Here is a 17,488-nt window from a genome sequence, read left to right on the forward strand (position 1 = left end):
TTTCTCACACTGACATAATCCCCGCGTTTTATTTGTCCCCTTGTAATTCTTTTTATATCTTAGCGCTTATGTTCTTTGGCATCCTTTCAATCCGGGGCCTCGGGATACTGCGGTTGCGTCTGTACCAAGCCCATATGTGTGCCGTGCTCCAGTTAACGCGTATTAGTTCCATTGTAACTGTGACTAAACTGGCACGTCTCACACGGGAGATGGGCTGGCTTTGATTGACAGCCCGTGTCTGGATCCTGTACTTTGAGTCTCACGCAGACGTGTCAAACACGGGCTCTGTCAAAAGCAACGCTCACTCCGCTCCCCGCCTGCATGTCTGTCAACACACCATGGAGAGCTACAAGGGGTTCACAGCGGTCTGTAGCCTACTGCATCATGTCTGTACATTACCGTACATTTTGTGTGTGCGTGTGCGTGCGTGCGCGTGTGCGTGCATGTGTGCATGTGTATGTATTACTATACTCACAATTAATATAACTTAGACACAAGTACAACTCAAGTTTTATGGGTTAAAGGGTCCCCCAAAAATACTTATTTTCTATCAATTGCATACCAAATGAAGCATTGAATTAATGGAGAGTTTTTGTGTTTTTGTCACATTCCTAAAACAATAATTTGATGACTGATTAACCTTCAGTTCAGTCTCCGCTGGTGTGTGCGTGCGTGCGTGCGTGCGTGCATAAGTGCGTGCGTGTCTCTCCCCCCCCCCCCCCCCCTCTCTCTCTCTCTCTCTCTCACTTCACTGAATGTTATCTCACACTTCACTGGTTTACCATTCAGAGTTCCTGAACAGAAACCAAATGAAAGAGGAGACAGACATGAAAAAGCAGTCTGCACCAACCTCATGTTTTTTAAACCAACTTGCTTGAGATTTGTGTGCGGTTCTGAATTATTTGGAGCTTTAAAGGAAATCTGTTAACTCTGTGCCACGTGACACCAACGGTCTTAAATATTGTTTTCACAACTGCACAAAGCTAATTACCGTAAATTTTTCATCTGTGCTCCAAGGGTTGTAAAGAGGCTGTGATTAGTGATTCATTACTTCTCATTACCTGCTCTGTCACAGTGTTTCCTTTACTTCTTCAGGCTGATTAGCAGAACCCGCCTCTACCATTGAGCCTGAGAGAGACCTCAGACTCTGAGGATTACCCTAAAAATACTACTGTTGTTGTTGTACTACTACTACTACTACAACTACTACTGTACCTCTACCACTGAGCCTGAGAGAGACCTCAGACTGCTCTGAGAATTACCCTAAAAATACTATTGCTGTTGTTGTACTACTACTACTACTACTGAACCTCTACCTGTCAGGCACCAGAAAGGATAGGACTCAAAAGCAGGCAGCAAACCTTTAACGGGTTTTATTAAAGTCAAAGGGAAAAGGCAGAGGCGTAGTAGGTAGGCATAGCGTGGGTCAGGATTCCTGGAAGGCTGTCCGTGGGGCGTCGGTTCCGATAGGGATTAGGCAAGTCGTGAATCAGAGTTCGGTCCGGGTCCATACACAGTGGTTCTGGGAACAGGCAAAGGTACAAGGCGTCAGGCAAGGGATAACCAGGGACAGGCTAAGGTCAGATACAATAACAGGCAGGATAACAGGTTCAAGAATAACGGCGTGCTAACCTAGGGTAAACTGGGTTGATCTGCAGGCAGAGAACAATGGGTAGCGGCAGACAATAAGTAACCTTGGCTACTCAGCGTGGAACCTGGTGCAGGTGCGCTCACACTGGTGTGGGCGTGACACTACCATTGAGCCTGAGAGAGACCTCGGACCAAGTCTGCTCTGAGGATTACCCTAAAAATACCATTGTTGTTGTTGTTCTACTACTACTACTACTAGAAAGAAAGAAAGAAAGAAAGAAAGAAAGAAAGAAAGAAAGAAAGACAGTGACAGAGTGTCTGAATCTCAAGTCAACAAGTCTAGGGTTTGACAGAGAAAAAGTCAGTATAAGCCTCTGGAAGGCTGTGGTTGATCAATCATGTCTGTCATGCATTCTCTTTTATCTTATTGGGTGGTCCTTAACCACTTTTTATATACTTATCTACTATCTAATCAACTGATTACTGTGAGACTATAGGGCTACTAGCAGGGCTTCTTTTGTTTGTTTGTTTGTTTGTTGGTTACAGTAGTTGGAGCTGGAATCGAACTAACTATAAATTACAAAATTACATTGAAAATGTAATTCAACTCAAAAGTTCAAAACTATATAGTGACCTTGCTTGTAACATACTTGACAAAGCAGGTTTTGAAGAATTTTCATTAGTGGCTCACCTGAAACTGGCTCAGCTTGTTGTTAATGTTGGCTATAACCTTGGCTAAATGCAGACCAAAAGAAGACAATGCAATCACAATCATTGTCTAATATTACAATGTTCAATTTTAAAATGACAAAGAAAACTAACATTGTGCAGTGCAGGGTCATTAACACTCCCTTATGTCTCAGACAAGGCGGATAGCAATTCTCTAAATTAGCATACCTTGATTATATTGCACAGCAGGATAATCTGTACCGAGAAGCATTCACACTACTGTGGCTTAAAAATAAATCTTCCCAGGTTGTTCATTTGAAAGTATGGCCGGACGGTGGTGCTACAGGAAAGGTCACCTAAAACAATAGATTGGGAGCATGAATGAACGCAAAAACGTAGGTGGTCACAAATAGCCAAACAGACGTTAAGGTTAATGTGAAAGAATGGTAGCATTACTTTTCATTCAAAACAGAAAAGCACCGGCATAAAGTAGAATGATTTTATCCTAACTGGTTGGATGTTGAGCCGCAAATTTTTACTTTCGGAAGAGAGAGAGAACATTTTTGATGACATAACAGTTGAACAATTGACTGTCTGTGAGAGTGAGGTCCGTCTGTCTATTTCCAGGTGGGTGGAAATGAAGATTGACTTACTGAAGGTAAACAGCGTGTAACTTTGAACAAAAGGCCAGGGTTGAGCTAAAGCCCACCTATCATCTCTACATCTCACCTGTCTCCAATAACATTTCAGTCACGCCAGTCAGCCTGCAAAGCCACAGCAGACCTTAACCTTTCATAAGCCTGCTGCATGCTTGATGCCGACTGTGTGGTGTACGTGGCATTTGGGGCAATATGAGACAATGGCAGCCTCAGTGCCATGCAGGCACACAGAGAGACTTGTGGGAGGTCTGAGTGCGGATAGCTGCGCAAACCTCCTAGATCAGTGTTTCTCAAACTTTTTTGGGCCAGTGTCCCATATCCAATATCCAGGTCCTTTACCCCCCCCCCCCCCTCCCACACACACACACACACACACACACACACACATACACACACACACACACACACACACACACACACACACACACACACACACACAATTGAAATGTAAGCTTTATTTTGTATTATCTGTTGTGTATATAATTAATAAAATATCTAATCAAATTCCACATTTTGTATTAAACTGGACTGTTAGTGACTGTTGATTCTTACACCATGATACTGACATCACCATGCGTATCATGTCAGTATCATGGTCAGTATCACGTTTGGTATCATGTCAGTATCATGGTCCGTATCATGTCGGAATCATTGTTGGCATGGTCATGCACCAATGTCGGTATGGTTCCACATGAACACTCTCAGACCCCTGGGGGTTCACAAAGTTGAGAACCAGTGTCCTAGATTTCTAGCCCCTATTATGCCCATGCAGCTTTGAGGGTTTGTGTGAACACAACATTGGCTGATGATTGGCTGATCACCCCATAGTGATGATTTGATTGGCTGAGAAAAGTACATATAGAGGGTATGCGCATGCATAAAGTGATTGGCAGACGAGTGGCAAAGTGAGTGACAAAGTGAATTTAATGTTTAACTAGAACTGCACTCTGTCGAGTGCATACTTGCTTGTTGCACACTAGTAGGCCATGAATGGCCAACTAGTGTGCAAGCAGAGCGCGCAAGTACTTTCGACCGCTATAAACTGTCAAATCTCAGTATCTCTGTGCAGGAACGTTTGAAATGTCTAATTATTAGGTGTAAAAAACATATCGTCATTACGTCACCATCGAAAACCAATTACACTCTGGCATTGGGTCCTTTAATCCACATATTTCTTACGTCATCATTGAGAGCTAGTTATACATATACTATGTATAATATGTAATTTGTAAGTTGATTAGCGGTATACTGTGGTACTTTGCGCCGTACGCACCGTCCCAGCCAACCCGTCACTTTTGATGCGTATGCACCGTCCCAGCAGATTGTGCCTGATACGGCAGTGGTGCCAGATTACATACATGATGTATACACAGGAGCATTACCTTTAATCCTCCCAACACTAAAACATATCGTCATTACGTCACCATCGAAAACCAATTACACTCTGGCATTGGGTCCTTTAATCCACATATTTCTTACGTCATCATTGAGAGCTAGTTATACATATACACACCATGTAATCTGGTCCTAGCAAATCAGGCACAATTTGCTGGGACGGTGCATACGCATCAAAAGTGGCGGGTTGGCTGGGACGGTGCATACGAGTCCCGGGCGAAACTATTACTTGCGCGCTCTGCTTGCGCAAGTAATTAAATGTTAAATTTAATGACTTTTCTGTTTGGATGTATGGGCTGTCAAGGCCATAAAGTAGTTTTTTGTCACTCAATAGGCATTCTTGCATAACTTCCGGGTATGACGATGTCACGCGCATACCCTCTATTGATGATAAAAGTGAGGGCAGAAAACTGAAGACGGCAAAAGACGGCCATTTGTAATGATTTGATTGGCTGAGCACGGAATGTGATGTATGATGATGTATGATGATAAGAGCGTCCCTCACTAACTGCACATCCAGGGTGCACAGACTGTGTTGACATTATTGGATGGACACCACTAGACTACAAAAACACAGCAAAAACTAACAGAAGAAGCGGGCAAGTCAGTTGCTATGGTGATCAGGAGGTCCACTCCATCTTTGAGCCGCTCTGATGCAATAACTACAAAATTGCATGTACCCTCACTGTCAAAAGCACACAGACAAGAAGCACGGACCAGGCATCTTTAAAGCTACAATAAAACATTATTTTAACCAATTTGTGTGGTAATACAATACAGATTGAATGCAATAGAATACAATAATGAATACAATAATGTAACTAACTAGTATATCTGCAGTGGTTGGAGACTCGTGGCATGTTACTGTCATGATACTGACCATGATTCTGACATGTTACTGACATGACACTGACCATGACACTGACATGACACTGACCATGACACTGACATGATACTGACCATGATACTGACATGATACTGACCATGATACTGACCATGATACTGACATGATACTGACCATGATACTGACATGACACTGACCATGATACTGACATGACACTGACCATGATACTGACCATGATACTGATATGATACTGACCATGATACTGACCATGATACTGTCCAGTGAGACATTTAGACACTGGTTATGGGTAGGACACTTACTGGTTGACAATTTCAATAAAGTTATTTGAAAAAGACCGTCACAGTGGACCGTCACAGTGGACCGTCACCGTACCGTACTGGACCCTAGATGTGCCGCCATATGTCTGTACATCATTGCAATACCTCTCTCTAATGGGGGGATACAACAGACGGAACACTAATGGAACAGCACCCTCCTTCATTCTATTATTCCTTGTATTTAAATGTATACCTTCCTGTGCATTAACAACTCTGATAGGCTACATAACACAATTAAACATCGACCCTGCCACACTGAAAAACTGCAGCACTCTCAGCACGACATTGGCTAAGGTATTGAGATGTCAACTGCAACATTCATCACCATTAGGTGTAATTAATAAACTTCTCTAGGATTAATTAATGGGGACCTGCTTTGAGGGAAACAGTGCTTAATTAGGAGCTTTGACAGGATGAGGCCATGGGGATGACTCACATCCAGGGGGCAGCGTTGTTCGGGTCACAACTCACAAGTGACATTTCTCGTTTTCGTTGCCTTTTCTCCTCCCAACACTATACCAGTGGTTTGGTGTCCGTGTTTTCATTTCAAGGATTCTCCGATTAATGTACTAGACCTGTACGTGCCCATGCCCCACCGGCCGGCCTACTTGGGAACGATGCAACTTGGGAACCTAATGATATACGTTGTCATAGCATCCGCTTTAACTGTCAGCCGGTGTCCCACATGGAGATCTGTGTATGTGCCTGTGTGCCTGTGGCAATCAATTCGGCCCACTGGCAGAGGCTGATTGGTTGAGCCTCAATTGGCTGAGGCAGAGGAAATTTGCACAGGTGAAAGGAGTTGGCTTCATTAGGCCCACTGGCCTGAGCCTGGCCCAGGTGAAAGGAGTTGGCCTCATTAGGCCCACTGGCAGAGCCACCAGAGCCTTTTTGTGGTGGTTCTGGAGAACCATGGGTCCGACCGACTCTATACCGAGCACTGCACTTCCTGCGGGGGTGTGGATTGCGTGTGGCAAATTTGAAGTCGGTGGGTCAAACGGTTCTCGAGTTACGTGCATTACACACACACACACACACACGCACACACACAGACAGAGATGTGGCGCATTTATAGTAGGACTAGACCTGTACGTGCCCATCACAGTCGGCTACCGGCCTACTTGGGAACAATGCAAAATTGCGAACCTAATGATATATGTTGTCATAGCACCCGTTTTAACTGTCAGTCGGTGTCCCACATGGATATCTGTGTATGTGCCTGTGTCTGCACAGGTGAAAGGAGTTGGCCTCATTAGGCCCACTGGCAGAGCCTGGCCCAGGTGAAAGGAGCCTGACCAGAGCCTTTTGTGGTGGTTCTGGTCAGAACTGTGGGTCCGACCGACTCTATACCGGGCACTGCACTCCCTGCGGGGGTGTGGATCGTGTGTGTCGAATGTGAAGTCGGTGGGTCAAACGGTTCTCGAGTTACGTGCATTAGACACATGCACGCAGAGACGTGGCGCATTTATAGTAGGATATGGCCACAGACCCCCATCTGACAGTGTTAAATACCAGATATGTGTTAAAATGTTGCAAAAATATTCCACATTTTTCTTTTTTCAAGCTTTCTTTGAAAATAGCAGACTTAAAAGTACTTGTGCAAGAGGTTGTAGATTGGGTATTTTCAAACAGCTGATACTGTAAGTTAAAGTTTAAACTGATTTTCATGCTATATATTAACTCATTTAGCTGCATGGGGACTCCCTGGAACCCACTCTTCAAGGAAGTCTGTCTGGGAGTCCCTGGCCCCTGACTTTGAGAAGCGCTGAACTTTGCGTGCCCTTGGGTCTACCACTCCCAACAGCGAACGTGGTCTTGGTCTGGCCCGGCACGGCTCAGAAAAGGTATTGACAGTTATGACAGCCTTCTGATTAGCCAGTCAGCTGGAGGGCCACGGCCTGTGTCACCTGTCAGGTGGAGAGATGGACGATGAGTGAACCAAGCAGAGCGCTGGAGCTCAAGGGGAGGATGAGGGAAGAGGAAGTGGAAGAGGAAGACACTGGTAGCGCCACAGGGGGGTGAGAGAGATAGAGAGAGAGAGAACAGTGCCATTGGGAGGAAAAGGAAGAGAGAATGTCACCAGCGGCGGCGATGACATCCGACGTTCAGGACGCACGCACATACAAATACGAGAGGCCCCGGTGACAGTCGACACCAAGATATCACAGAGACACCTGTGGTTGTTGGTTGAACTCCATTAAAACAAGAGGAGCGCTCGAAGATGACAAATGTAACCCAAAGTGTCTGTGATGGGATCTGGGATTCAGCGAGGCTATAGGGACTCTGAAGGGAGCCGGGGGAGAGAGAGAGAGAGAGAGAGAGAGAGAGAGAGAGAGAGGAGAGAGGGGAAGAGAGATAAATAGAATGGGGAGTGTTGAAGTTGGGAGGACAGTAAACGGATGTCAGACTACCCAGGCAGAGAGACAGAGACACAGAGAGAGGATGGGTGGGCTTTGACAGACATGTCTCGCGCGGGCTGACAGCTCCGTCAATAGCCCCAGGATGGCCGCCTTGATTGACAGCTAGCAGGTGGCGCCTGAATGGAGTTGTCAGGTGGACTGTCAGTCAAGCTCACGCCGACCGTGGCTACAAGGCCACAGCTGCACCGCCGCACAGCTGCCCAAGGTGATCTCTGGTCGTACGGGCAGGATGTTGGCACGCAGATCCACTGCTACACAGTTAAATCCTCAGCGTCTGTTCATCCTTTTGTAACTTAAGTGTGGAAAAGCTAGTATAAGTGTTTGTTCTTTCCAGCTCTTTGGTAAAGAGAAAATAAATCTTCCACTCTCACAGAACTGAATGTTAGGGCTGTCATAGCCCTATCACAGACCCTGTCATGTGACATGATAAGTATCAGGGTCAATATCATGTCAGTATCGGGTCAGTGTCATGGTCAATATATTGTCAGTATCAGGGTCAATATATTGTCAGTATCAGGTCAGTATAATGGTCAATATCAGTATCATGGTCAGTATCATGTCAGTATATCTGGTCAGTATCAAGTCAGTCTCATGGTCAGTATCAGGTATCATGGTCAGCATCATGGTAAATATCTCTCTGTCTGTCTGTCTCTCTCTCTAAAAAACAACAACACATAACCCCCTTAAAAGTGGTGTAGTGTATTCGAATTATGCTCAAATCACTACAGAAGCAGGCTGCATGTGGTAGCTTTTTGTGTGTAGATTGGGCCTTATTGTGCTGTAGCAGATATAAAATATAGACTTTCCTCCATCTGCAGAGGGGAAATAAATAATTAGAGTGCATTATCAATGCATCTCTGCTTTTCCCTCCACCATCTCCTTGGTTCCTCTTAATTGAGCATTGTTCCAGTGCTAGGGTATGAGGCATTGGAGTTAATGGCCAATAATTCTACATGCGCAAGGCTTTCTCCCTAGAGTGGTATCCAGAACAAATGGATGCATTCTACTTCATTACATCTGCCACGATTACAGCCTGAACATCTGGTATACCATATTCTGACAGATAGACAACACTTGTGGACTGGAAGGGAAATCGAGACACATTTTACCAAGAAGAAATCTATGGGTTTTAGGGCTGCAACTATTGATTATTTTCTTTGCAATTATTCTATTGGTTATGTTTTAGATTAATTGAATAATCAAGAAGAGCACTTTTTTGTGTGAAAAAGTTCAAATATATTTTTTCATAAGTGATTATCTGAGTGATCTGAGTGATTATTTCATAACTAATCATCTGATTAGTGTGATTAACATGTCAGCCCTTTTTTGTTTCACCTTGCAACGGTATCGCACAAAAATAACAAAAATAGCCGATCAACAAGTTCACATGTTACAATGCTACTGTTATTCTTACCATATTCTTATGATTTCACAGCAAATACTCTCTTTTGACACCAAACACTCTCTGTCTGTCCACTTTCACGTCACAACATTTTATTATAGACAGCTTCTTTGCTACAGATAAATACATATGGTGTCTCTTCAAGTAAACACTGGAATGTACATCAAGATTTATTCATATTTTTGTTTGCTTGTTTTCATTGTTAACTTGTCATATTTTCACCTCAGTCCGCCGATCCTCCGTGGCCACGAGGCTCAAACAACATTCATAACTTAAACTGAAACAGCATCAAGTGCCACACGGTGACGCCACCGCGGCGGTCCGCTCTCTCCCTGGCGTGGTGGGAGGCGTGTCCTCATCCAGCTCCATTGGCGGCGGTGGGGGCGAATACAGCTGGTGGGGCGAGGGCTTCTGGGAGGAGGAGGAGGGGGAGGAAGAGGAGGAGTGTGAGCGGCGCAGGCGGCGGTCGGGGTAGAGGCTGTTGTCGAAGGGCCTGCGGTGAACGCACAGCACGTGAGTCTTCAGGTTGCCCTTCTGAGACGCGCTGTACGAACAGTACCTGCACTGGAACGGCTTCCCACCTGGGAACACAGTGACACAGAACACCCCCCCCCACTCTCAGTATGTGGACTGAACTCAATCCTAGTTTAATTTTGTCGCCGTCGGCCAGTAAAGTTCTCTCCATATTTCATTAATTTCAAATTAATGGCCCTTTTAAAACTTAAAGGGTCAGGACACCATCCCCCCCAGGCCCAGTCACTGTTGAATCTGTCAAAACCGAAGCCTCAGTTGAGGTGGAGGATTTTTCACGATCCTCCGGAATGCATGGAGCCTCGTGAAAGCACACGAACGGCCCATCGCGAAAAATAATACAATTAATAAATCCTAATAAACCAATAGTACTAATAATATAAAAGACTAACTTTGAAGAAACAACTTGAATTGTCCAACGTGCCCAGGATTACATTAGATGGGATAAAAAAATATAAAAATATAAAAATATATATACGAGGCAGGTAGAAGTGTGTAAAGCAGGAAACAGGGAGGCACCGTGACAGGCGACGAGCGGAGGTGTAAGGACAGTTAAACCAAGCCCCCCTAATCTAGATAAAAACAAACAAATATTAATTAGATATGCCTATATATCACGTCACAGAAATCGAACAGAGTGAGCAAATATGTAATGGGTGGCACCAAACATTTCTTTTCTACCCAGAAACTGGAAGTACACAGAAATATAGCTACAGAAACAGCAGAAAGCTCTGAATCCACAAGCCTATGAGCAAATTGTATCATATCATTGCTCGCTATCAGTCAAGCGACACATTTATACTATAAAATGTGATTTTGGGTGTCCTGAGCCTTTAAAAGTATCGAAAATACAAGATTGTTGATTTGTTGTTTTTGATACTTTTGACATTACATGCCTTATATATGTTTCAATCGTTTCAATTGTTCCCACTTCCCAGTGTGTGCACTACAACAGTACACAGCAAGTGCCAGGGTGTCAAGTAATTTTTCACCCAACTTTTTAATGCTTTCTTTCTTTATTTACTTAAAAAGAAAGTACAGAACTCTAGTAGGCCTACTTTAACTTAAGGATACATGTGACAGAACAATTTTAACTTGTAGTTGAGTAATATTTGACTGGGAGTAGGCTACTTTGACTAGCGTATACTGGGATTGAGTAGTTTGTCCACCACTGGCCATATAATACAGTATACAGTCAAAGAGTGTTGAAGCTGCAATTTATATTTCCAAATGTCTATACCTCTCCTCCAAAAAGACATCCATCTTTAACTCTGAGAGTGGACAAACATATAACGTCCATTTCGTTACATTTTGTCCACTCCGAGTTACAAACGGTAACGGTGGAGACTACAAGAGCCATTACAGACAAGAGACAACACACTCATCTACAGTTCCAACTCTTTAAGTTATGACTTAATGCGTTTGATTAATGGGACAATCAACGGCTCCGTTTCAGACGGACGGATACATAGCATAAGGTATCACGTACGCTGTGCGATGTGCCGGGGATATTAATCTACTGGCGTCATTCACCGTTTTGTGATTTATCAGGAAAAGCTGCCGTGTGTCAAACAGTGACATCATAGCAGTGATACTTCACAGCCGTGTGTTAGTCAGTAGTGGGCGGTTTATTTTTGCACTTTTTCTGATGGAATGCCAGCAAGTTAGAATTCATTGGAATAGATTTCTTGTCCGTGGTAATAAACACAGACGCGTCCCGTACATGCACCCACTCACACACTCGATTGTTTTACAATACTATACTTTGAGCACATCAACATTTTAGGACAGCAATTTTATAAAATACACGTTTTTTTTGTTTGGCCATTTTACCCCTATACACAGGATTAGAATAATAATAATAATAACGTTAAAATAAATAGGTAAATAAATGTCCACTAACCCTGAAGCCTGGCATGCAATACAATATCTCTCAGATACAACTCTAACACCATCCTAAACCTAAAATATCTAATCCTAACCTTAAACCCAACCTGAAACTTTTCCTAATTATAAGCCTCACCAAGCATTATAATAACTACGGTATAACAATAACTATATCGTTCCCCTTTGTTAATATACTATATAACTATATATTTATAAAGTATTTGCCCATAACTTAGCATAGCATTTCTCACAGACTGTCCACTTGCCCAATTCTACTGTACCTGTGGGGACTTATGACCCCGTCCCTTACAAGAATACGCACACGCACGCACACACCAAGCGAGTGCACAAACATAAAGGCACATAAACTGTGGGCTGAGTGTTGGACTGAGGAATGACAGGCATGTGGCAGCTGGCCGATGACAAGCAGGCGTACTTCCTGTCTGCTCCTCTCGTCCCCTCCCTCCCTCCTTCCATGGAACTATTCCACTCCAACTAACATGCAGCACTGCAAAGTGACTACAGTAAGTACAATTACTCAAGTACTGCATACTAAGTACGATTTTGAAGCATTTTTACTTTACTTGAGTGACTCTAGCTGGCTAAATTTGACAGCTACACCTGTACAGATTTTGAGATTTACTGTAGATTATTGATGATACAAAACATACTAGTATTCTGTGCTATTATGTTAAGCCACCCAGCAGCACGTAAAGTAATTACAATCAGCCCCATCATTACCAGCTGCAGCATTAAAGTGAATGCATTACTAATTACAATAATAATAACATGATTGTGAAAATGGGACATTCTGCATAATGCCGGCATGTGCACTTAAGCCTCTCCAGCTGATCCAAAATGCCGCAGCTTGCTTGGTCTTCAACCAGCCAAAATTCTCACACGTCTCCCCCTTCTCCGCTCCCACCATTGGCTCCCGGTCGCTGCCCGCACAGAATACAAAACTCTGATGCTGGCATTCAAAGCAACCAAAGGTATGGCTCCCCCATATCTTACAAGTATGATAGAACCCTACAAACCTTCCCGCTCACTCAGATCAGCCAACGCAGGGAAGCTGGAAGTACCTTCACTAAAAACCCAGGGGACAACGCTCCACACATCCCTTCTGGCTCCATGGAATGCACTTCCCATTGCAATCAGAACTGCAGCCTCACTCCCAATCTTCCGCCGTAGTCTGAAAACCCACCTTTTCAGACTCCATCATGGCACGTAGCACTTGCCCTAGCCCCTTAGATAGCACTTCATGTAGACTTAGATAGCATTTTATACAGACATACTGTAGCATGTTACGTAGACAGCACTAGAATTGCATTTTATGTAGTCATAGCACTTTATAGTAGGCCTACATATAGTAGCCTATGTTTTGTTTATATATAGTTTCATTACATAGATATTCCACTGTTACGTTCTTAGCTTACGCATGTTTCATGATAACTGATGTATGCCTTGCTTTTTGTTATTGCTTAATGTAAATCGCTCTGGATTAAGAGCGTCTGCTAAATGCCTAAAATGTAAATTGTAATGAGTACTTTTACATTTAGTACTGTAAGTATATTTTGATGCCAATACTTTTGTACTATTAATCGAGTACTTTTGAATGTTGTAGCCGCAGGCTACATTAAGGTATTGCTATACTTTTACTTAATCTGAGTACTTCTTCCACCATTGGTAAGCTCTAATACTAACATAGCAGGCCTGTTTGTTAGTTTGATTCAAATCAACTTTAAAGTCCCTTTGAAGTTGTATAATTTGGGGACCCAGTACCCACCTGCGTCATGGATAATTCCAGTGGCTTTAAGATCAATAGAGGGCTTTGTGTGCTGGACTAGTCATTAATTAAGCTTTGGGTTTACAAGTCACTGGTTCTCAAAGTGGGGTCCAGGGACCTCCCAGGGGCCCTTGAGGGAGTTCGAGGGGGTCCCCAAACAAAATGAGGAAAAGTTTAACCACTTACCGCTCTATTTCATGTTTTTGACCCTTCGTAAATAGCCTATGCAAAAGCTCACAACGCGTTGCATGGTGACATGTTGACGTTGTGAGCTTGTGTTCATGCTATGTTCAAAACAAGTTGACAAATCTTATGGGCTGCTTCACACAAAACCTATTTATTTTGACATGAAAATATGTGAGTGCACACAGTCTTATGTGGCTGTGCATCCTTGTTCACCGTGGTGCTATTTTAAGCATGGGTTAGCTCACATAATGACTTTTCCCTCTCAGTCTGTCTCTGTCTAATATTTCAGCGTGTCATCATTGAGTGGTTTGTTTTGTCATGATTCATGGCTTACAGTAAACCATTAAGTGATGATGTCACCGGACATCACTTCCCAAAAAAAATGAATCCGTCACAACCTCTTCACCCCCTCCCCCTGTCTATCTCTCTCTCTGTATCTCTCCAATTTACTCTCACTTTCTCCTCTCTCTCTTTCTCTCTCTCTCTCTCCCACTTTCTCTAATCTCCCTCTCTCACTTTTTTTTCTCTCTCTCCCACTTTCTCTGTCTCCCTATCCCCCCCCCCCCCCCCTCTCTCTCTCTCTCTCTCTCTCTCCCGTCAGGAGAGAGGGACAGCTGTACAGAGCTGAACAGTCTCTTTCATATCTACATAAAAAAAGTTTTTTTGAAGGGGGTGGAGTGAGAAAGCTCACAGAAGGTGTGAGCGATAAAAGGTAATGCTCCATCTGTTGGTGTATAATAACCTGCTGGCCATAAAGGACACACACACACACACACACACACACACACACACACACACACACAGAGATACAGACACAAACACACGCATGCATGCATGCACGCACGCACGCACGCACGCACGCACGCACGCACGCACACACAAAGCCCTGTCTGTCATTTCAATGGTATTCAGATGTGTCAGACCTTCCTGTGTGTGTGTGTGTGTGTGTGTGTGTGTGTGTGTGTGTGTCTGTCTGTGTGTGTGTGTGTGTGTGTGTGTGTCTGTCTGTGTGTGTGTGTGTGTGTGTGTGTGTGTGTGTGTGTGTGTGTGTGTTTGGGGGCTGAAGGGGGCGTCTATGACTAGTCCCGTCCATGAAAGCAGGGAGCTGTGTGCATGGAACAATAGTAAAGGAAAAGCTTTGTCAGTATCCAGGTACACAAGAGAAAACAACCTTGTCACTGTCGGGCAGAAAGCTTATATCTTGCATATTTAAACGATTTATGTTTTAAAAAAAAATGTAAATGAATGGCCTACTTGATCATACTACAGTGTCACACAAAAGTATCAAATAAAGCAGATTCACAAGCTCAAAGTGCGATGCATTGCGATGTCTCAAATCTGTTTTTATCCTGAAAAAAGTACACGTTTTAGACATAAGGGGTTTCCAAACGACAGCATGAGGACATATCACCGTGCATCTGCTGTACATGTTCCAACTCCCAGCTCTCCCCTGCCTCGGTAAACGTGTGCATTGAGAGGAAACGGGAGGGCGGACGGACAGCTTGAAAAATAAACAAAACAAAACAAAAAAAAAACCCACCAAGGAATTCCTGAGGCCTTTCTTTCACCTACTGGCTGATCTTAAGCCTGATTCATATACGTACTTTGCCATACGATGGTGTCACGTGGCGAAAATAGCCCAAAAAATAAAAGCAAGTCACTGACGATGTGTTATGAGAGGGAAGGAGGCACTGGAGCAACTCAGACAGTTTATAATCCCTTATTTTGTTATCAGGGTGCAAGTAAAAAAGCGACAACGTTTCGATGTATCAGTCACATCTTCGTCAGGTCATCGATGTGTTATGAGCTTGTAGATCCACTATTTTCAGGGCGTGACGCGCCGTCATACGACTGGCCATAAATTAGCCATTAACCTACACAATGCAACCATGAAATTGTAGCCACTCTCGACTTGCTCATAACTAACCCTTTAACGACTCAATGTGAACCCATAAAACTCTCGGAACTGAGGTATGAAAAAAAAAACACAGTAAGTGAACTGATCTACAAGCTATGAGCTTGTAGATCTGCTATGTTCGATGCACAACACAGACAAGGCAACTAAATATAAATCAGGCATGAGCCACGAGTTCTCATGTCTACATCAAATGATTTGTTTTGGTCCTGCTGTCTCTCTCTCTCTCTCTCTCTCTCTCTCTCTCCTCCTCCTCTTCCGGGCCGGCCATTCTTTCTTCTCCTCCCACCAGAGGAGAAGGCAGGTCCAGCAGAGGGCAGCCTCCAAATAAGTTCCATTAATCACCGGCCAGAGTCTAATGTAACTAATATTTTACAATTAGAGGAGACAGCAGTGGGCCCAGAGCCATCCATCTCTGCACCGCACCGTCATCCATTCATAGGCTGCTGTACACAGCCCGGCAGAGAGCAACCACAAGCACACACACACACACACACACACACACACACACACAGCACACATGCACTCTCACATACAAGCACAGTGACGCACACGCGCACATATATCCACACATGCATGCACGCACGCACAGGCGAATGCACACACACACACACACACACACACACACACACTTGTATACTTGTGAGGACATCAACGTTATAGGACAGCGATTTTGTACTGTTTTTCCATTTGTCTTGCCATTTTGAACCATAACCCAAACCCTGCGATGCATTGTGAGTTCATAGATCGTCTATTTTAGAAAATCTTCGCTGAGAGAGATGAAGCAGGGACCCCCACTACACTTTTTTTTTTAAATCAGGAATAATCGCAACCCTTAAAAATAACCTCTAAATACCTAATCCTAATTCTAACCTGAGTCTTTTCCTGATTGTACTGTAAATCTAGCTCAAAAGATCTTATTTTTTAACCATAAAACAACCAGGAAGAAATTCTATTTATCAAATTCTACTATACTTGTGGGGACATTTAGCCCGCACAAGTAGAGAAATAAAAGTACACACACACAACCACACGTACTTGCACAGATGTACACACACGTTTAGCAGGAAACGAGAGGGTGGGAGGGGAGGAGGAGGGGGAGTCATGTAATGTGAGCATCTCTGGTTCTTAGTGGCGCGCGCGTACAGAAACACGTGTGCACGTCTGAGCTCACATCTAGTGTGTGCGTCTGACAAAGTGAGAAATGAAGAGAGAGAGAGAGAGAGAGAGAGAGAGAGAGAGAGAGAGAGAGAGAGAGAGAGAGAGAGAGAGGAAGTGAACCACATTTCGCACACACAAAACTTGTGAGATGTGTCATCTCTGAGCAGAAGGTGGAAGAAAACTATTTCTTTTTAGTATTGGCATCAATATATATAGAGACAGAGTACCAAAAAAGAAATTAGCTACTTTTAAAAACAAAAAGACAATCTACAAGCAGTAGTACAACATACAATAGGCCTATTTGTCTCTGAGGTGGAGTAGAAATATCAAGTAAGAAAACAATGGGAACACTCATGTAAATTAACACCTCAAACATTGCACTTACTGTACAGAATAGGCGAGTAAACAATACTCTTGTTTCTTTCCACCCTCTGACATTGTGTGGCGCGCGTGCGCGTCCTGCGGCGGCCATGCGCGTTGGTGGGGGTCACGGTCTGAGATAATGACCATGATGACAGTGGCGGGGCCGGGTGGGGCGGGGGAGGGGGGTGTGTGGGGGGGCAGAGCTGAATGGTGACGGATGACACGGCGCTGAGCTCTGATGGCGCTCAGACAGTGAGTGATGAGTGCACATCCATCCCCTGGATGCTCCACCCTTCATTATCTCAATGGGGAGACGCCGGGGCCACAAAAGGCAGGCCGCGC

At 44.0% G+C, this 17,488-nt stretch overlaps 1 protein-coding gene across 1 annotated transcript in view; it reads right to left on the minus strand.

Annotated features, from left to right (window-relative positions):
* Positions 1-9,605: 9,605 nt before the first annotated feature.
* LOC310857154 (uncharacterized protein) overlaps positions 9,606-17,488 on the minus strand; it is a gene marked incomplete at both ends in the record, with an annotated part of 34,950 nt that continues 27,067 nt past the window's right edge. Inside the window, one exon of the mRNA XM_083762765.1 lies at positions 9,606-9,898. Coding sequence (XP_083618891.1) covers positions 9,606-9,898 — 293 coding nt within the window. The remainder of the gene's footprint in view (positions 9,899-17,488) is intronic.

The sequence above is a fragment of the Protomyctophum parallelum genome (genome assembly GCF_964188405.1).
Source record: "Protomyctophum parallelum genome assembly, chromosome: 4".
Taxonomy (NCBI): Eukaryota; Metazoa; Chordata; class Actinopteri; order Myctophiformes; family Myctophidae; genus Protomyctophum; species Protomyctophum parallelum.